The following is a 26,716-nucleotide window of genomic DNA, read 5'->3' as shown; positions in this document are numbered from 1 at the left end:
AAATTATGGTACACGAATGAATCGATATAAGCGTGAATTAAGAAAGAAGACTAATTCAATCTGTACGTAATAGATTAGAATTTATAATAAGATCGGAGCGATATGAATTTTGCATAATTAAGTTTACACAAAATGGATACTGACTTTGAACGAATACCTTTGCGCGCGTCTTTTTATTACTTCCACGTGGGCGAAGTAATAGGTTGCTCGATAAGTTTTGTCGTTGGATAAGAAACGGAGCAATTAGGTTCGTCGTTTTAATTTTCGAATGATGATACTACTGTTCGATGAACATGTGCGAAGTTTCGTGTAGATCTGTCGACTCGTTCGTATATTTACGATCGTTCAAACGTTGAAGTGTCGTAGTATTTTTTTTACAATGGAAAAAACGACAAAACTTATCGAACATCTAGTATGTTGAATACCTAACCGGACACCGTGTATATACAGTGATCCGAGCGGACACCGGTTACCGTGAAAGTTTGATCCAGAACGAAGGTGACGGATCTTCCCGTTCCCCGTTAATGATAATTTCATTTGCGGGGAAGTGGTCGCAATATTTCAGTTACAATATTTATTTTCCTTTCACGTTTGCCTAATGAAGTCACGTTTCGAAAGGAAACGCGAAGCAACGCTGTTATTTAAAACGAACGCCGATTAATTCAATTAACCACGTGCTGGGATCATTCTCTAACTATGACCACTTTTTAAGGATTTCACTTCGCTTCGGCCTTCAGCTCGCCACGCCTGCGATTAATAGATATCAATCGGGTTGCAATTAAGCTGGGAAGAGATACCGATTCTTCGTTCCTTGTTTTCTTGCTGCAGGCTTACATGGTTCTTCCGCGGAAGTTGTGCCGCCGCTTCCTAACGGAGACAGATCATTTCCTTTTCTACATAGTCGCTCCGTGAATTCGCTCCTTGCGGGAAGTGAATGTTAAGAAAAAAAAAAAAAAAACGAGAAAGAAAAACGAAATTCTCGTGCACGTTACAACTACACACGAGTAGATAAATCCCCGTCAACCGAAATCAATTCCGATTTATTCCTTTTTAACGGTGCAATTTCTATCCATATTTACATAATTGACATAATATAAATAATAATAGTAATAATAACAATAACAATAATAATAATAATAATGATAATGATAATGATAATAATAATAATAATAATGATAATAATAATAATAATAATAATAATAATTAAAATAATTATTTATACATATCTAATTAAAGGAGTATAATTAACCTACAGAGGGTTGGAAAACCACTTTAACGATGTTAAGTAATACTGTCTTTTATTTTCAATTATCTACGTATATGAAATATTCGCTCAGGTATCTGACGAATGGTTTGATGCTTTATTGTTTCTTTTTCATTTATCGATTAGACACGGATAATACTCTTATGTTGCACAATGTAAATACAAGAGACAAATTACTGCAACTTGTTTCTAATATAAATAACGACGAAATGTAACTAATAAAGGAGGTGCGATCAAAAATTATACATAAACACCGAAGGAAAAATTTCCTTTTCTGCATTCCACTTGAAATAGGTCCGAGTTTTGTCCAAACTTCGTTAAAAATTTTCTCATCGTTACTTTTATATCCTCTTTTATATATATATATTGACGTAATTAAAATTTCTAAAAATCAAGAAGCACAAAAGAAAACTGCATTTTCTTCGATCGAACAATTCAGCCTTTCACCGCAGCGTTTATTCCTATCTCCTAGTATTCGTTTGCAGTTTTGTATCTATTATTGATGCATTGTACGGATGATATTTTACGGTGCATAATATATAACAAACATATTTAATAAACGTATTGTTATTTATTAACACTAGAACTACCAAAGGGGTCAATTTGATCTGTTTCGAACTTCTTTTTAAAATTACTTCATTATTGTAGTATCGGATTTTCGGTGCCCGCTTAGGCCTGCTTCGAGCGTAGGCCTAAACAAGATAACGCTCGCGGTCGGACTTGAGTTAAATTAAACATTTGGCGCCGATCGGTCCGCTAGCTTTCCTGAAAGGCACGATTATCCTTTACAGGGGTCTTGCGCGACGACCGAGCGTGAAAACGCATGGGGATGAAAGGAAATACACGTGGTTCGGAGAAAGTGAAGAGTGTTTGGAAAAAACGAACGATTAGGATGGCCGAACGTGACCTAATGTCTCAAGTGAGAGAGACTAAGGATTGGAATGAAAGAGAATTAATGGGAATGACTATATAGGGCGCGAGAAGAACGTTAAGAGAGACAGTAAAACGGTATCACACAAGAAGACGGTATCACGCAGTATGGGATAGTATGACAAAGTATGACGACGAGAGTATGTCCGAAGAATGTGTCGCGGACAGTATGACTGAAGAGACGATAAGACGAGACAATTAAAAGACGTACCAAGCGAAACCAACCACCGACACTACATCTAACACTATTATCACTGTAATTTATAATAAATATACATATATCCATAAACCACGCACGAGTACAACAATTATTTGGGGGCTCGTACGGGGATCGATCACTCAAAGATCTCTTCTCAAGTGATTCGAAGAGAGAAAAACAACATTATTAACGGTGTCTTTGCCTACAATATTCTAATGGAACTCGTAAATTAATTTATCTTTTTTCCATCTAAATTCAAAGATACCTATGTGGTCTGATACAATTAGGAATACGTTCACCATTGGTAGATCTAGTGTTAATATTAGGGGCTAGCTGTAACAAATACACAAGAATCGATGTAAATATTCTCTGTAACAAAAATAACGTTTACCAATGTTACACGAATTACATCGACGGAATACCTTGTTACGAATAACTGATATTGATACCACCCAGATAAACTATTCGATCGAAGGAATGTTAGCGTATACAGATGTCTTAATTTCCACTTTCGTGAATTCTTCGATAAGTTTTCCGATCGATTCGAATCTAACTTTCCATTAGATCGATCCAATCCTTCATTTCTACGACATTACGTTTCATTATTTCGAATAATCACCGATTCTGCGAGAAACGCAAAGGAACAATGGACCAGTATTTGGAGGTTCGAGTATACTAGGTTGTCGAATAAGTTTCATCGAACGACAAAACAGTACAGTGCTAGGTTGCTCGATAAGTTCGATCGAACGACAAAACTTATCGAAGAACCTATTAAATGACGGAGACAACGATTCTTCCTGTTCAACGGAGGTTCATCGATATCGTGACAACGTTCTTACCGTGGAAGAACGATCTTCGTCGAAGCTAGGGCCGTGTTCTCGGTGGGTAACGAAGACGATCGTTACGACCATCGTGAGGTACCTTGAGGATAGTGGACTGCCAGAGGCCAAACAGACACGTCGTTTTCTTGTCCCCCGGTGGCTGACTTGTATTACGAGGCTGACGCAGGCGGGAATAATTCAGTGTCAGTGGGTCAACGGAAACTGGAGAAATCTTTCTCGACGACTACGCACGTGCCTCTCTTTCGGTGATCTCGCATTTCACGGGCCAACGCTCGTGCTCGAAATACTAGCGTCGTAGGGAAACTCTGATCCGTCGATAGACACTCGTGTTCCTCGGTCTCTAGGTCAATGGTTCTTATATATTTTGGGATCAATCCCTCTGAAGAGAAACGAACATTTCTACGTCCGAAACAAGATGTATCGATGTATCAATAATAGCTTGTCCGATAAGTTTTGTCGTTCGATGAAACATTATTGAACAGTACTGTTCAACGTAACACTGTTCAATGAATTTTATCAAACGACAAAATTTATCGAGCAACCTGGTACCGTTCAATGTAGCACTGTTCAATAACTTTCATCGAACGACAAAATCCATTGAGCAATCTAGTACTATACTGTTGATAAATTTCATCGAACGACAAAATTAGCAGAGGTGTGCAAGGTATCGACATTTTTTTACATTCAATTCTTCTTTCCTAAATATGTTTGGAAGTCTTCCTCGGAGATCGTCCCCCTCCCTTTGGAAAACCTCATTTTAGACGAATCCTCGCTTTTTTCGCGTTTGTTTTCATTTTTATCGATTCTGCTCGAGTTTTCAGTGGCACTGTCACTTTCACGTTCTCGCGACGACAAAAAGTGAACGTACGTAGATACCTGCTAACCGATCATCGTTTTTTAGTAATATCATATTTGCCATAGAAAGGAGATTACGCATCGAAAATGATGCACGGCGACTTTCAGCGTTCCTCTATCTGTGCCCGCGGTGCGGAGCCACGATTTTCTTTTAATTGCCTTTCACGCCTTTTAATAATATCCCGAGTTTACGGCGTCATGTACCAGTGATTAAAACGCGAGAATCAAATATTTATGAAACTCGAAGCGTTAAATTTCAGGCTTTTCCGATTCTCGGCAGGCATCGCTCTTTTCGAAACACTCTTTTACTCGCCGTTTCTCTTTTTTTCCGGATGGTTTGTGTTTGTTGCACGAAGTCTCGAAGAATAGTGATTCGACACCCGAGGTTATCGGTGATCGGGTTCAGTTATCAAATTCAGAGACGCGTAATTCAACGGCCTGAAACGTAAAAGTGCTCTGTCGCGTACGTATTGCTTTGTTCCGTGTTTATGTGGCGTGAGTTTACTCCGTACGGTAACCTCCTCGTTAAAGCGTCGCGTTTTTCCCTCGTTGATGTTCACGTTCTTCGACTCGATCTCCGATTCGAACGGCTGTGAATTTCAAATCCATTAGCATCGATGTGCCGTGCAAATTAAAAACTCGTACATTTTACTCGTTGTATCTTTGCGAGAGTATCGTTAACGAATCGAAAAGAAAAAGTTAACCATTCAAAAATTTAGAAACAAAATGTAAAAACACAGGAAGAAATCGAGCCTCTGTTGTTCGAACACCGTTTAACTAAATGTCTAATTATCCGAGCAGCGTGGTCTAAGGATATTGCGACGATTGGTGATGTAATTGTCGAAGAAATTGAATAAAGTTACGACAGAAACGAAGACATCGATGAAAAGGAAAGACGAAAAGCATCGAATTAGTTAGAAAAATAGAACGGAGGTGAAGAAAATCGATAAATTCCTCTTGTAATTTTTCTTTCCTTTCGATCGTAAAATATTACGTAATAAATAATTCTTCTTTGCTTTAAAACACAGTCGTTCGATTATCCGGAAGAATCGACTATTTCAACTACCTGCTCCCAAACTAGTTTGAATTATCGAGGCTCTGATGTATTTGAAAATAGAAATAACCGGTCTCTCCGACTTCTGAACAATGTTTCGAACCAGACTGCGTCGTTTTCCGGTTGTCTGCTCTATTAACCTGTCTATCCAGACTATCAACAGGTTCTTTCCTCCTGAGATCAATATCTCAAACAGTTACTACCTTCGACTCGACCAGTTTGATATATAGGATTAAAGTATCGGACACGAATAAAACGTAAAAGGGCAAATCCTATCTTCGAGAATTTTGAAAACGAGGGAACCGGTTTTTTGAAATCTGAAACCGGTATTTGAAACCAGATTTACCCTTTGTCTCGCGACTGCTCCACAAATTTAGCTGTACGGGCAGTGAGTTTTGATTTTTTCTAAGGATAATAAAATATGATTGCCATCTACGATTTTGCAGCCTGAAAAATGTAATAGTCCTAAACCAGGCGCGATACTAAAATATTGTGCAATTATTAAAAGTTACACAAACGTAAAAGGACAAAAGTGCAAATTCCGTTTCTGAGAACTTAGGAGGATGAAGGATCGAACGTTATGCAAATTTAGATTCTTTGTTCGCCGGACCTACTGGTTGGACCACGAACAGGTTCCTCTGTAAAATTAGTATTCGAAAGTGGCTGCCACCTACAGCTTGGTCAGTTTGGCACGCGTGACTATTTTTAGACAGGCGTGAAATTAAAAATTCAAAATAATACGAAAATCGTATATAAAAGCCGATGAATCTCATTTTTCAAGATTTAAGGAGAGAGTCGTTCACAAATTTTTCTCTGAAAATTAATATTTTTAACGTTCGACGTAATTCAAAACTCAAACTGGACTGAACTGTTCGGTGAGATTCTTTGGTTTGTCGAAAAAATGTTCTACCAATTGCGTTACCCACGGTGCAAATTTTATCAATGTAAAACGAATAATTCAAAAGGGTAGATCGTATTTCTGAACGTGTCGAAGATAAAACAAGTCCTCGCATATTAAGGAATTGGATCGAAATCGATGTATTCTTTTTTGAACGTTCTACCGACCGAAGTATCAAATTGATTCGAAAAATTGAATAAATTACCACTACTCTGAACCATGGACTAGAATATTTGTAGAAATTTTTTAATAACTTCTATGCGAATAGTTTGGAAAAATTTTAATCTCATTGTGATTCTAAACGAAAAAAAAAGAAACACAAACATGTATTATTTTATTCCTTTTAACAGTTTTCATATGTCAAGTTTCGATAAGACTACACAAATCAAATCCTTTAGTTTCAATCAAATTTATGAAAAGTATACAATTTTATGTAACAAAAAGATCGATGTAAAAAAATTACATAATATTGGTAAACCCAATATTCACATTATTGCGCAACGAAGCTAATATTTATGTGTATTTTGTGTATCGTGACTATTATCGCGGGCTAAATCTTTACTTTACACAATATTCTACCTGCATGATATGACATTACATAATCAAATGAAAGTAATAGATGTACTGTAAATTTAGTATGATACTTTGATTCATTTAATGAAACTTTTCCCGATAAAAGTTCCAAAATAACTGTTTCCGCTGAAACGATTATCCAAAAAAATGTTCTTTTAAATAGAACATAAAAGTTCTTACAGAATCCGGAAGAAAAGATCAAAGTTAACCGTTTCGATAGCCTAAGCCGGAACCATGTTCGCGAAATGGAACCTTTACTAGAGAAAATCCAAGATATTCGTTCCGCGGAAGCAATTCTCAAAGACGTTTCTTTAAACGAAACGTATAAACTCCAAGAGAATTGGGGAAAAAAACAAAGTTGACCGTTTCGATAGGCTAACCCAGAAGCATATTTTAAACTAGCCGCTGCCAACGAGACGTAATAGAAACTCGGAGCATTGTGAAATTTCGCTCTGTGCAGGCAAAAGTGATTGCGAACAAACGAACGAAAAACGTCGATTGTGCGGTGGTTTTGTGCCCGTTTCGTTGTCCCAGCATGCTCGCCGATTTGCACAACAGTCCCGCGACCTTGTTATTTCTTTCTTTCGCGATCTAGGAGAACGCCGCGCGGTTCTGAAAACGCCGCGACGCGCAAGGCTGCGCGAAAGAAGGGCGTCCTCATGAATGAGCATAGACGCGAGGATCGGGAATACCCCCGGGCGATCGGCGGGGAATAAAATCTCGATGCTCTCGAGGAAATGACCGCGGGTGAAAGTGCTTCTGGGATATTCGTTGAGAACGGTCGAACACGTTTGCTCATGAGAAAAGTGCCTCGTGCCGTCTATCACGGACGCGTCTTTTTACACCACGCTCGAAGGTCGTCGCTATTATCGCTGCTACTCGAAATCAACTTTTATTTTTTATATTCGAACACAGTATCTGAATTGTATCAACGTATGTACGGTTCGTTCGGTTTAAGCGGTAAGTAACAATAAATGTTCACAAACGATCGATACCTAGACTTGATTAAAGATCGAGTTCAATTTAATGATACAATAGTGAAGCTCGAAGATCTTACAAGATAGATACCGAGCCAAATGATTGTACCACTACTTCTGCGTTTTGAAATCGATCGAATGGCGTTTACGTTAACGTCACGTTAATATTATTTTATTAGACCGAACTTGGCCAAATTATCACGATGATCTGTGCACTGTGCGACTTATGATTTATTCCTTCGTAAATGATAATCTTTTACGTTTCCTTTTTCAAAATTGGAAAAGATAATACTTTATCCAACCCCTTGGAAAATCATTGCCAAATGACTTATGGTGGGTCATTTAAGACTGTATGCTCTACTTCGAACACTGTTTAATGAAATATTGGGCCATTTGTATATCGTTTAATTGAATATTATTTAGGTAAAAAAGAACAACAGTTATACGTATAATATATACGTATATCAATAATCATTTATGCATTTACATCGTGCGATCTTTTCTTTTAGATATCCAAAGTGATATCTATGTTTAGTCTAGTGTAATCTGTGTTATACGTGAAAGAAACAAAGCATGAATTAAAATGACGAAATTGTAATCGAAGGGAATTGTAACAGAAGGGAAAATATCAGTTCGTCGTATAAGAATACAGATATGTACACTATAATTAAAGTACATCCAACTACATCGAACATATTAAACATTTATATGTGTTTCTTAATGCACTTACGTAATGTAGCTTTAAATACCGTGAAATGAAATTTGTGAATTCAATTCATTAAGGTATAGAACGAAGCACATTGTGTACAATATTTACAATCATTCGAATGTCCCTTTCCATGCATCGACAGGAGAATTACGTTTTCAAACTAAAATATATCTATTACCTTTCATTGTTTGGAGTTATGAAATTATTAAACTTGGCCCAAATTAATAACGTAATAATGTATTCGTTGATAACAACTTAGTTAATAGAGTATAATCCCTCTTTTTGACAATAAGTATTACGTATAATAATTATGTCTCTTGGACATAATAATTATGTCTCGTAAAAAAACAACTTCTATGTTCTATTGTAATATGTACTATCGTTTAGGGTAACGAAATAAACAGAATTGTAATATATAACATGTAACAATTTTGTAATAAACGTTATGTACGCTTTTTGTACATTTACGAGAGTATCGGGAGATATTAATTTATGGAGAGTAATTTATTAAAGTCGTTAATTTTATAATTAGTCGAACGTATTTCAATTTTTCGTTTATTTATTACACGTTACATTTTGTTACCTACATTTCGAGGCAAAGTCGTGGCACGCAATTAATAATAAATCTTCGTTAACTGAATTTTAATAAGAGGTTAATAACTGTTATCTCGTGCAATGAAATTTTACCCATTTGGCTCTCATCAGCTTTTTGCGCTTGTGACTTAATCGAATTGAGTTAAAGGAAGTGACTCCGATAAACTGGCAACTTTTAGTTGGTATTACAACATTTCTCGCGAATAAATAAAAGTGAAAGCGAGGGAATACAAAATTCGGCATATTCGTTAATTTTTATGTAATCCAATATTACAAGTGAATTTTTTAGCGCGATTTTACGACTTCCGAGAATATCGACTTTTGATTACGCAATACGATAAACAAGCAAAAAAGTCGTTTTGCGTACACCGTGTAAAAATTATTTTCGTATTCTTACAGTGTCTTTTATTTTTATTATTTACCGATAATTAAAACTCCATTTGCACGGTACAAAGAACCTACGTTTCACGAGATTTCGATTTCTTCTCGTTTCAGGATCTTGCAGGCGAGATTCTTTATATGAGAAAATTATATTAAATAAATCAGTCGCAGGAGCAATCTCAGTACGCTATCTTCGTTGAATATTTGATTATCTAACGAGGACAAATTCTAATTATAAGGACTTATATGCAACTGATAAATTAGCAGTCAATAGAAATGCAACGATCCGATGCACTACTATTTTTGTATCGATTTAATAACTCCACGCCTCGATATTGGCGATCGAGAATATCGAACGAGGCTTTTATTGATCAATAGACCGGATTATCGACCCATTCGATCAGATAATTTCAGTACGCGTAATTTTTAAATTTCAACCGATTGTATGTGTCAGCCTTGTTTCGTATACAACAGCGACATTAAAGCGGAATAAATTACCATCTAACCGATAATAAATACACCTTGGAAAGAAAGAAAATAGTCTCTTAGTTGGTTCGAGAACATCGAATAATAGAAATCGAAAAAACACGACGTTATTCTGGTTTACGCAAGAAACAAATTACGCGTTATTGCTTAACGTGTGTGTTTCGGTCCAGTGCAAACAAAAAGTTGCACGATACTGTCGTTCTTAATTATTTAAAATAAAATTCTGTAATTTACAACGTACTCAAGTTACGCGATATAATACACTTTTACCAGTAATCTTTTCTTGGTTCACTTTCTTGCGCTCGGAATGATAAAACGATAACAGATCGTTAAATTCTTATACAATATTTACTTTCGAACACAATACGTGGAACGTTTCGATAAATATCGATTCCATTTGGTGTGAAAGAAACTAACACAACTCGTTATACGAGAACACGTATTTATTAATAAAATCAGAAAAAAATAGATGAAATTCAAACGAGAAAATAAAAGCATACATACTTCTATGAATTTGTTATTTTTTTAATTGTTCATCTAGTCCTTTAATTACAATTCTCACCGTTCCGTTTGAAAAAGGTTTAGACAGTTATTTTATTACCTCTTGTGAAAGATTCTTCCATCCTTGTTCAATAGTAATATTCAACAGGACGGTCTAAACATTTTTAAATTACTTTTATTTCGCGTATCCCTTTAAAGTTCATCCCAAGCATTTTCCACGAGTAGATAATTTTGCGAAAAATATATTTGCTAAGAAGCTTCGTGAGTATCCTTTTAATAATTGTTCCTTATCGCTATTAGCGGGCGTGAGAAAAGAGCGTAAAAAAAATTCAGAAGTGTCGTGAGGATGCGAACGAGAAAGAGAAAGATCGTCGTTAAAAGTCGTTCTCCTTGACTTCATCATCTTTGACATCGTTATCCTCGTTACGCACGCTTCTTACCATGCAAACCATACAGGTGTGACAATAATTTACGTAATTTCCCCGTCCTTTTTTCCTGACGTAATTAGGCTAACAAGTAAGTCGTTGCTCTTTAAAGTCCACTACTCTCCGAACAGCTGGCAACTAATAACAAGAGTAAAAATGTTTTCCCCTTCGAACAATGTTTTCACGTGTAAGCAACAGAGATATTCAAATGTTTCCATTTAAATGATCCCCCTAGTATATTACGTTATATTCGTAACTACGTTTTTTTTCACAATTTATCATTATTCTTTTACAGATACAATTTCATTCCATCATCGTAAATCGTTTTCTTTGCTTCATTTGATAAAAGTTATTGATTTCTTGTAAACGTGTAAAATTTAATAACGAACAAATTCTTCACTTTTCATAATTATATTCGTAACTATAAAATGTGTTTTGTCTGTAACGTGTTTAGTTATGAAATATAATAGAGGAACATTCATTTTCCAAATTTTACCCAGCAAAATTTTATAATAGTATCATTCGTATGTACATTTCTTAAATAAAATTCCATTGGATTGAAACATAATTCATATTTAATAATTTTGGTCACGATGTAATATGTCAACGCGTCGTAAATAAACTATCTTCTATCTTAATATAACGAAATAGAACGGTTAGAACGTACAGAATACAATACATATTCGATACCAATTAAAGGGATTTGAGTAATTTAATAACCTAAATCGATAATACTTCGTGTAATTGTTGTAGCTGATCTGTACCTTGCGACAATTGTGACCTATCGCACGATACTCGACCCGTAACTAGGAGTTTTTTTAACTTAGATCGTGATAGGTCAGTGCCACGGAAAAGTATTGTCACAATGAACAAACATCCGCGATTAACATTACGATTACGCCGATTATTCTCTAAATTCAGATTTAATCGTCGATATTACTACCAATCGAGCCCATCTTCTTGTATTCCATACAACTATTAACTCTGTTTAACGAAACGTAAACTGAAACACTTGTTCTCGTTCGAGTTCCATGTGGTAACTCAAATTTAAGGGATAAAATTACCCAGAAGTAATTTCCTAGATTAATAGGTTTAGTCGTTCGACTAAGTTTTGTCGTTCGATAAGGAATGGCGATATTAGGTTCGTCGTTTTATTTTTCTAAAGACGATACTACTGTTCAATGAACATGTGTCAAGTTTCGTGTAGATATGTCGACTCGTTCGTATATTTACGATCGTTCAAACGTTGAAGTGTCGTAGTATTTTTTTTACAATGGAAAAAACGACAAAACTTATCGAACAACCTAGTATTTCCCAATTTCGTTTCTCTGAAGCTACCACGGAGAGTATTAGAGATAGTTGCCGATAAATCAATTGAATGGATAAAATTTCATACTAACAAGTAACTCGTAAGTATAAATAATTATTTAACCTATACCGTGTAATTATCAACATCCTACGATTACAACTTCTATTGAAATTTAAGCATCCTGTTCCGTGATTGTTTAGGCTCGTCGAGTGTTCCTTTAATTTCTAATCGTACACGGTGTACTAATACACGGATATCCGGATTTCATTAGACTAATCGTGAAGACTTCAAGATCGAACATTTCCAACGCGTATCGTTAAGAACTATAAGAGAGCAATATCTGTGAAAGGAGAAAGCAGCACCGATCCTAAAGGCATCGGCCAATTGCAATTATCTATGTTTGAGATTCGCTATCGTTAGTTGTTGAAAATGTAACTTTATTTCGATGCAATTTATTAATTTCGAAGAGTGTACGAGTGAAGCTATCTCGAAGCTAGTAGCTTCCAAAGAGAAAGTAAGTAAATAATTTGCATTGTTCTTGTTTCTCTAAGACTACGATCAAATTCCTCAAAGGATGTGGACTTTCTTTTTAGAGACAATTAGACGTTTAAAACCTTTAATTAAGAATTGAAACTTAACGAAAATAATTCGTTTATATACCGTCGTGTCAAAATTCGTGTTAGTTATAAGTTACAACGACGAAAGATTCAGTTTGGCTACTTGTTAGATATAATTCAAAGAACGGAAGACAACGTTGCTATTAGATAATATCAAGTACAGTCGGACGAAAAGATAAAACAACGGTGGAAAACCATTCTTTCCGTATATAGAAATATTTCGAAGCCCAAATGTATGTACTTGTTAGCTTTTCCCTCCAGATGTAAACGGGTGACTATCCAGAAATCATACACCGTACCGAATAATCTTTAAGAAGTTCCTCTGTCGACTCTTCAAACGGAGTATTTTTCGATGTAAAGCCAATAGTCGAGAAATTTACAATTAAATTGCTCGTGCAACCCACCATGACTTACAATCGTCAACTTCCAGACGAGTTTATAAAATAGTGGCAAACGAATGATTGGAAGCTAATCGTGTCGATAATAACGGTGTACGAGCGCAATTTAGGAAAGACTGACACTGAATGCGTAACTCTGACAGGTGCATTCCATGCACCTGTGTTACGGTTACTGTCCTAGATAGCGAATGTTACGACGATTAGTAATCTAATAATGCACGTGCTCGTTCTACCGTAAATCCACTACGGTTGTAAACACAGCCATCCTTAAGCGAGTGCAACGTCCTTCGAGTGTCTCGTTTCCTCCAGCACGTCTGTAGTTTCACTCTTCTTTGCGACAGGAAATTTTCAAACGATTCAACGACAAAATGAAAAAAAAAAAAAAAAAAAATTACATCCTACCGAGCGGAACTTGACAGTCGATGAATAGCGCCGAGACTGCGGTTCAATTGCATGCTTGGCAAAAAGTAGCTCTCCGCGATCGACTCGTTAATCATTTCAAGGAATTATGTCTTTCTCATTTGTCGCATTGTTGCGATGTAGCTGTTCGTGATTTAGAAATTCGGACGAATTTGTACAATTTGTTTCTAAACCAAACCGTCAAAATTCGCTATTACGTTGTACAAGTAAAAATAAAGGAAACATGTTACGCATAAACATAGGTAAACAATGCTTTATCGACACGTTATGAATAGATGTATCGAATTAATATTTCAATGAATATTGCCACTAACGTTACATAGAAATCCAAAAGATTTGTGCAAGGATCTCTGCAGAAACTATTGGCCGAATTGTTCGAAATAAAAGTGTCGATAAATACATAAATGAATACTCAATAAGTAAAACAGAAATCCAATGGATGTTTGCAAGTGTGATCTCTGCAGGAATTATGGGTCAAATTGTTTAAAATGAAAATTCTCAAAATAAATACCTTCAATCGAGTATTTCGTGGATAAGGTAGGTTCACGATAATTGCAACCTCGATACTTGTGTGCAAACCCTGTTCGTTGCATTGTATCGACACATGGAAGGGATTAGCGCTTAGCAACAAACGCTATGTCTTTTGTTCGAGACAAAAGCAGATCGTTGGTAAGAAACCGAAGACTACCTGATAGGTCAAGCACAGGCCTTATAGATGGGCCGTATAGATGAGAGAAAGAAAGATCAGCCCTGGAAAGAATTGCGTGTCGTATTGGGTCAAATGTGTTAGTCAGCCTTCGTAAGCCTCCGACTGAGCACAAATTACTCGGCACTGTCCACATTCTACTTACTCATCCTGTCACAAACCCCTTAACTCGTGACTGATCTTTCTTTCTCCTTACAATAACGCGATAGGGAGCCTTCTTATCGCGTTGGTTACCTCGATACCTGCTCGAATCTCGATACTAGCAAAAATTTTCATAAATGCACCGTTTCTCTGCAATTATCGAGATACTACTGTACTTATACTTCGGTATACTCGTTCCGTGTTTATCATCCGAACAGACTACTAACTCATCCTGCCACAAACCACTTAACTCGTGACTGATATTTCTTTCTCGTTACAATAACGCGATAGGGAGCCTTCTTATCGCGTTGGTTACCTCGATACCTGCTCGAATCTCGATACTAGCAAAAATTTTCATAAATGCACCGTTTTTCTGCAATTATCGAGATACTACTGTACTTATACTTCGGTATACTTGTTTCGTGTCCACCATCCAAACAGGCGCGTTACATTGAAGTGGCAAGCGTATCGTAACGAACCTAGTTCCTTCCATTGTGCAACAGCACACACACACACATCAAAAGAGTATTCGTTTAACTTCGCTTACGTATTTGTATTACTTCATTCTTTGTACCAAACTTTACACAGTATCCATAAACAATGGAAAATTAGATTTAAATCCCATAGGAAACGACCGGCAAAGTACCGTATCCTTTGTTCAGTAGCAAACCCTTTTGTTTTCTACCGAGTATTGTATAATTAAATGTAAAGTGTATTTACGAAGCATTGCATATACAGGTGACTCTTAGATCGAAGGACACCAGTTTCGAATAAAATGATAAATGAAAATCTTGGTAGAGAATATCGTTCATAATGATTCAAACGATACTACGTGTTGGGAAAAGCAAGTAAAGAGAGTATTTTCTTTTTTAATATAAAATGCATACTTTAATTTTTACCCCTTAACGTTTTAAATTTTGTACCGCTTTCAAATATGCAATCGTATGTAAAGTTTACAGGAGGAAATATAAATTTACTATCGTTCAGAAGCGTCGACGTTAAATTTTCGGGTAAATGTGTTCATGGTGACGAAGTAAATAATAATTGTAATTTTGGAACGTACAATGTCCGAATTTAAAACGACTTTAATTATTTCGAGATCTTAAGTGGTCATTTATTTTATGCAAAGTGGTCAATCGTTACGATTTTCTAAGACAAGAACAATTACACGAATCGATAAACATTGAGTAACGATAAATCGAACACTTAAATCTAAAAAAGTTAATACAAAGTATTTTGTTTAGATTTTAAGGGGCTTGCTGCAAGAATATAGATAAAATATACGACCACGTATATACGTTTAATAAAAGGGTAAACGTTTGATTATTATTTTTAAGAAATTAATAGTATACGTAAGTTTACTGCTTGCACAAAAGCAAATAGCTGTAGTAAAACACGTGCACGTTTAAAGAAGCGACCATATTCTTTTAGTAAATAAAGAATGGTCGAATACTTTTGAGCGGTAGTGTACATTGGAAGAAGAACAGCATACACGTTTGACTTTTAAACGCTGAGAACTAGTGGCGCAGAACTTTACACAAGAACGAGCATTCGATTGAAAATATCTATGAAACAGATTTAACGGTGCCAGAAGAAAAAATTTGTTAACGCGATAATAAGAATCCAAATAAAACAATGTAACGCGTATCTCATGGAAGATAAGACCTACACGGAGGTCTGGAGACCTATACGGAGAAACACCCGAAATTATACTTGTATAAATCAATAGTCGAGGTTCTTAGCAATTCCGTGTTAACGATTTTTATTTATGGAACAAATCTATGGAACAAATATTTATGGAATAATAAAAATCCAAATAAAACAATGTAACGCGTATCTCATGGAAGATAAGACCTACACGGAGGTCTGGAGACCTATACGGAGAAACACCCGAAATTATACTTGTATAAAACAATAGTCGAGGTTCTTAGCAATTCCGTGTTAACAATTTTTATTTATGGAACAAATCTCGTATTTTCTATCACTCGTAAAAGTTATATTTAATAACCAATCTGAAGCTGTTGTCCTTTCGCTTGAGGACACCCTGTACATTCTCTGCTTCATAAATGTATATTTAATTATGCGATGTCCGGCAGAAGACAGTAGATTTACGAGCAAATAAAAGGCGTAGACGCTTCCTATCAAGCATCATTGCTAATTTTGATACCGCGTGTTGGAGGCTAGACGCAATATTTATGAAGACAAAGCCGCTCGTAATGAATCTTCTTTCGATTAACGTCGGAACGTTCGACTCGTTCTTGTCGAAACTGTTATTCTTTTATTTCTCTCGAGACACATTGCAAATGAGGCGGGACTCGTTATTTTTACGCAAATACTGTGAAGAGATCGCTGCATGTGTATGCATAATTTCTATCATACTTTGCTCTTACAATTACTTTCTATTAATAGAAATACCGAGGGTAGAATCGATGAATTATTTATGAAATTTTTGTGTCGAATGAATTAGAAACGGACGTTAATAACCAAAGAACGTTTCTTAGTAATTAGGGGAAAAAATCGGAATCGTGATTAGCTTTTTTATGGGGAATACAAAATAGTGTATTGTTATCGACTACTTGTGAAAGTGCGATCAGCTTTTGTATTGTCGTGGATGCAATATTCTTCTACGCTATTAAAAACATATCGTTAATATTTTCAATTAATTCGAGATAATTAAACGAGTAAAATTTGTAAGTTATACCGAAGCGACCACTGGTAATAATACTTGCCTCGATGATTATATAGACCATTTAACCTCGGTATAATTGAGATGAATTAAGAATTATTAATGATAAAAGCGATGAAAATGGTGAAAAGAATAATCAATTTTCATATTATTCTTTCACACAATGTTATATTAGAACTTGCGAAACACGACTATTTTAGTTTACAATTTTAATTCGGGATAATTTTCTCGTTCGATCGTTTTAACGACACCGTTAATTGAATAATTCAATCCCACGTCTTTAAGTTTGTCTTGTCATTAATAGAAAAGAAATATCTACCGTGCAGCGAGTCCGAAGAAATTTAATCGATAGCAGCGACATCTGATATGGTAATCACTTAGGATCGTTCATTCAGTTTTTAATTTCAATTCACTGCAAATCAAATTCTTTTACATCTTCGACTGTAAGCTCATCTATAGTAACTGAGATGACACACGCTTTGAAAATTTAATAGTAACTTGGCAAGAATAAGAGTTTGTAAAATGGTTGTTAAAAACAATAAAAGTTTCTTCGATAAGGAATAATATTATCGTATGTAGATTTCTGTGTGAATAAATATTCGTGATAAATCATTTTTATGTTATCGTATAAGGGAAATAGAAATATATAAACTTTGTATTAGACAATTTGGAATTTTTGAACGTTAATGTACATGATATGTGAAACCGAATAACATTTTTTAAATTAGAACGAACTTATCGACAGACGAATTCTTAATTGAATCGTCGAAAGCAAAACCAGTTTTCGCAAAGCGCAGGAATTGTTTTGGTGCACTTTGCTTCTGACGTAGTCATCAATTTGCACTAAAATGTTTAACATTCAGTTTATATTAATCATCGTATGTAAATTTCACTGTGGCCCAGAAATGTAACATATGTTCTTAGTCTTTATAATTTTTCGGTCAAAGCAGTTGGAAACTTTTAATTTTTCAAAATATTTTCTGTTTGCAAATTTGTCCTAAATTTTCTTCTGGCATTTGTTTTTGAATAAATGGATTGTACATCTTCGTATTCATACGTCACCGTACACGTCTTTACGTTAAAATAACGCGGATATTCATAATTACACTTAACCATTCGTAATCAATAAGAAATCATGCAGAGACTTTGTGATGCAAGATATATCTTTACAAGTAATTACAATTATTATTATTTTCTAATTACATTAGTTTGCGTATTCGTAATGTGAGTTACAAGTTCGATATTATTATTCTCAGTCTCGAATAATAAATAATTAATTATAAACTTAAATGTTTTTATTTGTAACGAATTACATAGAACCTTATTGCAAAACTGTAATTCGTGCCATTAAATTGAAAATCGTATGCTTGCATTTTACCGAGTATGATAAATCGAGTTTCTAATACCGTCCAGTTTGTAGTTGTCAAGCATTATGTAATTCGAGCACGAAGAGAAAAACAATGTGAGAAAAACAATGATAAATTTTTTTAGTAGCTATTTAAATCAGCGTAAAGTTTGTAGATATAAGTAAGAAAAACTGAAGAAACGTGACACATTTCAGTAAATTATCAAAACGTTCTTATGACTCTATTAATTGAAAAAAATATTTAAACGGTGTATATAAAAAATGAGTCACGCATTCTTATCTAGAAATAAAAAGTTTCCAAAATTTTACCAAGATATAATTTTTAAAATATATGCTTTATACATTGAATTCAACAATCCTTTTTCCGAAAATGTTTGTGCACGAGTTATATCGTTCAAAGAGTTGCATCGCTAAACAAGATTAAAATAAACAATTACTTTTTAATTTTTCCTTTTAAGTAGAAACTTTCAAGCGTATATTTTACTTAGTATTATACAACGTGATAATTCGAAAAAATAACGAAGGGATTAAGTTTTTCAAAAGGCAATTCTAATCAATGACAAAAAACATTATTTTTTTATCTTAAATGTATAGTATATACATCGTACAGGTTACAACAAACATGGTTACAATATATTACAACAATTTAGGTGGGAGGGTAAAGATTAAAGCTTGTAAGTATTTTAATTCTTCAGTTGAATTCATTTTATAGTTTTGATATTTGTCAAAATAGTAAGTGCATAATGTTACGTTGTAATATTGGATTTCTCTTAATTTTTTTCTCCCCTTTTGCATAGTAGATGGTAACAAAAGAAATCACCCTCGTGGAATGTTTCGGCAGATAAATTGAGAAAAGTAAACAAAAAACTACAAAACAAATTCATTTACTTATCTGCTATCTGATTTAAATATACAATATCAAAGGCACTTTTAGTTAATGGAGTTAATGTGAAGATTATGAAAAAAACATAAACTGAGTAATAAAACTGTAATGTACCGTTAAAAATAAAATAAAAATAGAATGTAATTAATTCTATTATTACACCAAACATATAAAAATAAAGTAAACGTAATAATGTTTACCACATTATGTATGTTTACACGCACACCCCCGTCCGCGCGTACTAGAGCAATTTAAAACTACAGTCGCGTAAGGACTGTAGAAGATCATTTCAATACGAATGACTGAAAACACAAACATTATATATATATTTTTGTTTTCCTTTTCAAAGATTGTTCTTTGTTCTCTTCTCTCTCTTTCTCTCTATCTTTTTCGCTCGGCCTGTAATATCCATTGACGACTCTATTTCGGAGAATGAAGCACACACACAAGATAAAATTATTGTTACGAATAAATTAGACGTGATTTATTTAAACAAAATAATTTATACAATAAAATAAAATTTAAAATTAGTGAAAAATAACAATTGAACAATATACGAACAAATAAAGAGAAACGAGTGAGTTAAGGTTTAACGTGAAATTAAGTCCTTTTTGCTGTAATCCTTGATTGAAGTTATAAAAAAGCTTTAGCTCAACCACTCCGTAGACACTGAGACTCGCACCTAGCGATTATACATCGAAGAGTGTCGCAACTTCGCGCCTTCGTGAACATCCAGTGTGGAGACTTCTCCGAAAAGAAACTGTGTTGCATTATTAGCGCATTAGGAGCGCAGCTCGTCACAAGGTGCCACGCGCTATTAACTGTAAGTATGTATTACTTCTCTTGGCTCGTCAAGTTTGTATTATGTTCAACTTAAGTAGACTATATTTTACAGAAAATCAGATAAGTAACATTGAAAAACAATTTTGATGTTAATCAAGAGCTTTAGATTCGAATAATTAAAAAATGTATATAATTTCAAATTTTTCTCGCGAGAACTTCTGGAGAAGTCATAATAGTTTATATGATTTTCGGCGTTAGATTTAATAGTGCTGCTTTTAATAAAGCAAGACGATAATATGTACTGGCAATTAAAAGTCCAACCGACATTAGGACTTTGAATCTACTACCTATTGTAATTATTAAGCTGAAATTTATATAGAAAAGTTGCTTGAAAATTTCTATCCAAGGTATTCTATTTTGTAACCAAAGTGTTTCTTCTTTCTGTGGATTTTGATGGTTATACATATAGAAATTTTTACACGAACTGACAATTTTGTATAGTGGCCAAACATTTGGAAACGATATTCAACCGGGGAAAATTCCCACTGTGCTACGCATTCTTGAGTCACAATTCAACCGTAAAGAAAATATATTATTACAAAAATTTTGTTCGGTACGTAATAATAAAAAAAAATTTTTAGATACGAAGCAAACGTTTTCATGTGTATTTACAACGAGAGTTATAAATATTACATTGAGAGTAATATTGCATTGTTACATATTAATAGATAGCCCAGGCACAGTTCATTAATGGCAAATTGAAAAATAACGTGTATTTTCAGAATTACCTAAAGTTGATATTTTAATCTCATTTTTGTACAGGTTAAGAGCATATTTCGACACTAAAATATCGTAAATCTTATTATATTAAAGTGTAATGTTTTTTTTTTTAATTAAAAATGATATTTTGCGCGTACAAAAAGATGTATTAGGAAAATTTTGATATATATATTATTACTTCGGCCTTGCACTAGAAATCGAATTTACAATTTTTTAAAAACCCACTTCAATGTGCCATAGAGACGAGTCTATAGTTTAAAAATATGATGCACGATTTTATTTTGTTAAATCCATTATCGAGACGTCTTGTCAGTAAACCTGTCATGTCTATTAAAGAGGCCTGTTTTTAACAATACCTATGTATCGATAGAATACGATTTTGGAGCATTTTTATCCCCTGTATAATCTGAAAAGTGTAATTATTAATACATTAAGCAATAATCTCGTTATAACGTGTATTCTTTCTACAAGCAAATCATAAAATTTGCCTTCCATTCGATTTTTATAGGGATGTAATACGTTAATTACCAAACCGATTTTATAACACTTATCCTGACCACTTTAGATGTTTTTATAATTTATACTCGTAAACCAATATTTTGATCGCTTTAACCAAACATTTTTTCAGACAATACACTCTCAAATATCCACTAAATTTCTATTATATAATATAAAACGTTATTCGAATTTATATGTCACACCGCAAACAACGATGTCGAAATAACCGAAACATTAGTAGCATACATATATGCTTGATACGGCAATCAAAGTGTTAAACTATTCGATAAATATATACTTATAAAATGACAATCAACGTATCAAATCATTCGATACAATTTACCTAATAATACGAATACTAATTGTCAGTGTTCGGTATATTATTTTCACACTGTGTTTCTCATGGTCGCGTACGGAATTCTTATTTACCAATTATTATAATTTATCGCTCGGGGAGTCGCGTGAGTCAAATGTTTGTAATTCCCAATGAGCGAAACTTCTTTATTTAAAGTCGTTCCGATTTTTACGATCTAACGGATGTATTTGTACGCAAATCGAAGCGTTGAATAATAAAAACCTCGACGATTGTCTTTGCATTCGTCGTTTACAAATTAATTAATTCCGATGTCAAGACTCAATTATCCGTCTGCGGGAAATATCGTAACGTTTTATCGATAAATTACGACACAAGTCCACGGGAATCGGCATACGCGACACATTGCTTTATTTTTCTACGAGAAATCGCTCGCGTCTGATTAATGGCGGTTCGTACTACTTGCGCTGGAAGCCCAACTTTGGCGCTTCGAGCTTGAAAACGATTATCGTTGTTTGAGAATAATTTCATCGAACTTCGTGCACGATTCGAAATACTTCCGACTTCCATTCACTCGTAAATAACAATGTAATAACGGTTAACCGTCGAGAAGGGAAAAAAGGAGTTACGTGGAATCCATACCCGGGTAATCGGTTCAATTACGACGATCGATCGGTAATCGATAATCACCAGGAAAATCCACTTACGATTCGCTCGGCGTTTAATCAGAGACAATTTACCGGAAACACGCAGAGGAGGATTCGTTTATGGAAATTAAACGCTGCTGTTCTGCGGCTTTCTTGCCGAATGTAATGGAAAGTGAGATTTTCATTTTATCGGATCGATTACTGCTTCACACTCTTACGCGTACTTTCGAAAGGGAATCGCATATATAAAACGGAGAAATAACATTATTCTCATGGTGTACCTCTGTAATTATTTCGCGTTAAATCTTACACAATTTGTAGCTCGAATCGATTAACTCCGCGCCGAAGAAATTATTTTGTTTTGCTCTTATCGCCGTGCTTACGATGTACAGGGTCCCGTAGGAAATGTTTGCACTCTTTAAGACGGAATGGAACGAAGTAATACATTTCTAGGTAATTTTACTCGTCAAAATGGTCCCATTTCCCAACACACGTTTATATCACGAATATCGTACGAGATTAGATCGGTAACATTTTAGTCGTATACGTGTACATTTTTGCGCGTACATACACGCAGAAAGACATTAGATAAAGTAAATAGATAAATTAAAAGTTTCTTCGAAGAGTGTGCATTTTCCGAATCCGTTACACGTTTTCTGTACAATAAAATGATCGAAACCTTGGAAAGAGACTTATTCGCGAAACATCCGAAGAGCGTCGCTTTCGTATGATTTTATTATTATACAATTCTCCTCTAGAATTTTGAATTTGAAATTCTCTACTGTGCGATTTTTGCAAAAGGGTGGGGAATTTTTCTTTAAATTTGTCTCTCGCGCGTTGTGATTTTGCGCTGTAACTGTTTCGCACCAAAGTGAATCTTGCTTTCCGTGAACATCGTATTTAACGTCTTTATTGCGTGTACGAATCGATTAATAACGGTGTTAAGTTTTCACGCGCCGCGACAACCCAGTCGGAAAAACGTTGAACAATGAACTTTGAAACTGTCGAAAAATATTTCGGTCGACTCGATGTTTCGTGATCGTTCCCGCGCACGGCGCGCGCTTATCTCGGGGCTTCCGGGGCCCGATAAGATTCGCATTTGTCGCTGGTAGAAAGGCGATCTTTCGACACGAGCGCGGGCGCAGCGCGCCCGGTCCGACGGGCCCAAATCGTTGCGTTATGCGGGCCGTATCATCGTCTCGTTCACGGTGATCGGAAAAACGACCACACCGCGGTGCCCGTGAGCAACTCTCCGTCGTCGGACACTTCTATTTAGCGGTTCGTGCCGCTCGGTAATAGTCGAGCATCCGTGACTCGAAAATTCGAAAAACGAATCCATTAACTTTCACTTTTGAACAGCCGCTTCCTGTCTGTTGACGAATCGCGATCCTGATTCCGCGCACGCGTCGGCGAACGAGCATCGCGTCGCGTCGCGTCGCGTCGCGTCGCGTCGCGTCGCGTCGTACCGAAATATCTCACCTGTCCTCTACCGTCGTGTGACGGCGCGGGCAACCGATCGCAACGAGCAACGTGACATTTTTAAATCGCGTGCACCGTCGAACGCCCGCGCGTTACTTAACCAGTTACGTTAATGGACGTCGAATCTTGAGCAACCGAAGACTGGATCAAAAGCGCGTCCGCGATCGAGACGGGCGTGCAAGTACGTGCGCCCGCGACTCTCCCTTGCGTACCTCGCGCGCGGTGTTCCGCGCATGCGCGGGGCCCTGCGCGCACGCGCGATTCGAATCGCAACGAATTCTTTACCTGTGCAAGTCCATCTTCCCCATCTCTGCGAGTCGAACGCGATTCACCGGGGAGGGTGAGCGCGACGGTGTACCGAACGACGACGATCCTTCCTCCCGTCTCCAAACTGATCGCCGTGGGACTGGCGAAGCGGCGCGAACGGTCGCGAAAGATCGTCCCCCGAAAAATACGGGCGGAGAGGAAAAAAAAAAAAAAGGAAAAAAAGAAAAACACTCTCTCGTCCTCTCAGACAATGCACCGATCGCCCGACGTGCACGACATCGAGCCACGCGACGGTCCGGCGGATACTGAGCTCTCGGGGCCCGCGATAGCCTCTTCACACGGACGAGTGAAAGCGAGAGGTGCCGCGAGAGGCACCAGCGAAGACCGACGAGTCACGAGTTCGAACAGGAAAGAGAAAGACGGAGTACAGAACCGACGAGCGAGAAAGCACGACGCTCCGGTCACGTGAAAACAAGGAGAAACTTACGGGGTAACCGGTGGCGAGCGCGAGAACAAACGTGGAGGACAAACGGTCAACGGCGGAGGCGCGAGGACGATCCTCTCTTTCACCGCGGGAACGAAGAGGATCGATCGCACGCGAGCAAGAAAGCACGACGCCTGCAATTACCGCTCGAAGAGGGAAGGACTCACCGGGGGGACTCCACTGGTAACCACGAAGGGAGAGAACGGGTGGAAGAACAGTGGGACGGTGGAGAAGAAGGAGGAGGTAGCGGGTTAGTGGCGGTGGAGAAGGAGGAAGGCCCCCCCTGGTGGTGGATGCGAGAATGCTCTTCTGTTACGTGCAATTCAATAGACCGATTTAAGCGAGAGGGAAAGCACGATGCTGCCGGTCACATGAGAAACGGGAGGCGTTTACGGGTGTCTCGCGGGCGCGAGAGAGAACCACGCCGCGGGACTCGCGGCGCCGAACAAGGACGAACGAACGGGGAACCGTGGACCTCGTCACGTGCGAAGAAAACCGAGCCAAACGAGTTGCAACGACGGGGAGTGGAACGACGGCGAAAGCACCACGCGGAAGGAACCTACTCTACGCGTTGGGTTCACCTGCTTTTCAGCCAGATTCGATCTGGCAAACTCTCTCGCCTTTGCCGACCGCACCGTAGCTTTGCCCAGAGGAGCCTACGGAACGATCGATTTCGGGTGGCTCCTTTTTCTCCTCTCTTCTGACTTCTCTCTTTTTCCATTATTTCTCTTTCTTTTTACCGCCAACGGCGTTTGTCTTCCTGCTTTGCGATTTTTCCGCCCCGCGGATTCGTGCCGCGGACTTTCCAATCGCGTAAACAAAAACCCGTATTCCCGCGCGGAAGGGACCGGATGATCGTACATTAACCGACGCTCGATCGCTCATGGCTGTCGGAGATACTTTTCGTAGAAACATCGCGCGATGTTCTTTGTTCCACGCGCCGGAACAATCGGATTAAATTGCCACGTTCTTGTTTATACTCCAATTTTCCAATTTCGTTAACAACGCCCATTCAAAGTACATATATTGCTCATCGCGATCGACACAATTGGATAACATCGTTACATTGTAAGGATAACGATCGCCATCCGCGACTGAATTCAAGTTCCGAAAGTTATATTAAGGATACACGCTTCTTCCATTTTTTTTTTCGCGAGCGACTGTAAGCTCGTGTAACGAACAATACGTAACACGAATATAATTTTATACGAATAATAATCTAAATAAGAATTTATCCGAGGAGCGTTCATACGTGACCGTGTTACGCTATCGCGTCTCTTGTTCGTCACGTGAGTAGTCGAGGTGACGATGCTCCTATGCGCGCCTCTCTCGACTCTCGAATCACCCATTGTTTTTCGCATTTTTTCATCCTTGTCGAATCTGACGAGAGGGGGAGATTTGAGAAGACGGATGAGATTGACGTAGAAGAGGAGAAGAGTTCAGGGAAGAAGGAGGGACAACCGACACAGGCTGTGGATCACAAAACTTCTGAGAAACAGCGAACGAAGAATCTCGACGATCAGAATAGAATGTCGTAATTGTCATGTGATCGTCGAAAGGATCACCTGACGGTATATCTTACACCGTTCACTAGCAATTTCATCGGATTACAGATGATTCAGCCTTTCCCCGTCTGTTTTTTTCTTGCGCGCCAGATAGTGGCTGACTTTAAGCTCGTGAGAATGTTCCGATACGAAAAAATGGAATTCAGCGAAGAAGAAGAAGAAGAAGAAGAAGTATGGCCGTTTATATTGTAGGAGCGTCGAGGCTGAGAAATACCAGGGAAATAACACAAATATAAAAAAGAAAGTTTCGATTAGAAAATTACCCAACCTCCGAACCTCAAAAGTTTCATTCATTTTTAGATTTATTTTGCGGTTCAAACGACGAATCCACACTGTCGCAAATTTCACGGTAGCTTTACCGAAATCTCGGCTCGAAATACACATTTTTTTAGACGACGTGTACCGATTCTGATCTCGAGAAATGCTCTCGCTTCGTTGTTGCCTCGACGATCGTCCTTTCAAGACGATTGGGTATTCTTTTTAATAAAATCATAGTAACCGAAACGAAACCATTTGTGTTCTAAAACTCTGTAACTTAATTCTCAGGTAAAAAAGAAAGCAAAGAGTTTTCAAGATTTTGCGATCAATCAGCCAGTTCCCAAAACATATATTGACGACTAATTTGAAAAATATGATCTGGAGACGTATTCTGGGTGTAATTTGAACCAAAGTTTTGGATACCTACG

General features: G+C 36.9%; 1 protein-coding gene across 1 annotated transcript in view; it reads right to left on the bottom strand.

Moving 5' to 3' along the window:
- Nucleotides 1-24,744, bottom strand: part of LOC143148182 (uncharacterized) — a 63,686-nt gene extending 38,942 nt beyond the window's left edge. The window contains exon 1 of the mRNA XM_076314215.1: nt 24,000-24,744. Within this exon, the coding sequence (XP_076170330.1) occupies nt 24,000-24,022 (23 nt within the window). The 5' untranslated portion in view covers nt 24,023-24,744. The remainder of the gene's footprint in view (nt 1-23,999) is intronic.
- Nucleotides 24,745-26,716: the final 1,972 nt, after the last annotated feature.

Source organism: Ptiloglossa arizonensis, chromosome 6 (assembly GCF_051014685.1).
Source record: "Ptiloglossa arizonensis isolate GNS036 chromosome 6, iyPtiAriz1_principal, whole genome shotgun sequence".
Taxonomy (NCBI): domain Eukaryota; kingdom Metazoa; phylum Arthropoda; class Insecta; order Hymenoptera; family Colletidae; genus Ptiloglossa; species Ptiloglossa arizonensis.
Note: the sequence above shows the minus strand (reverse complement) of the source record. Positions and strands in the feature narration are given on the sequence as shown.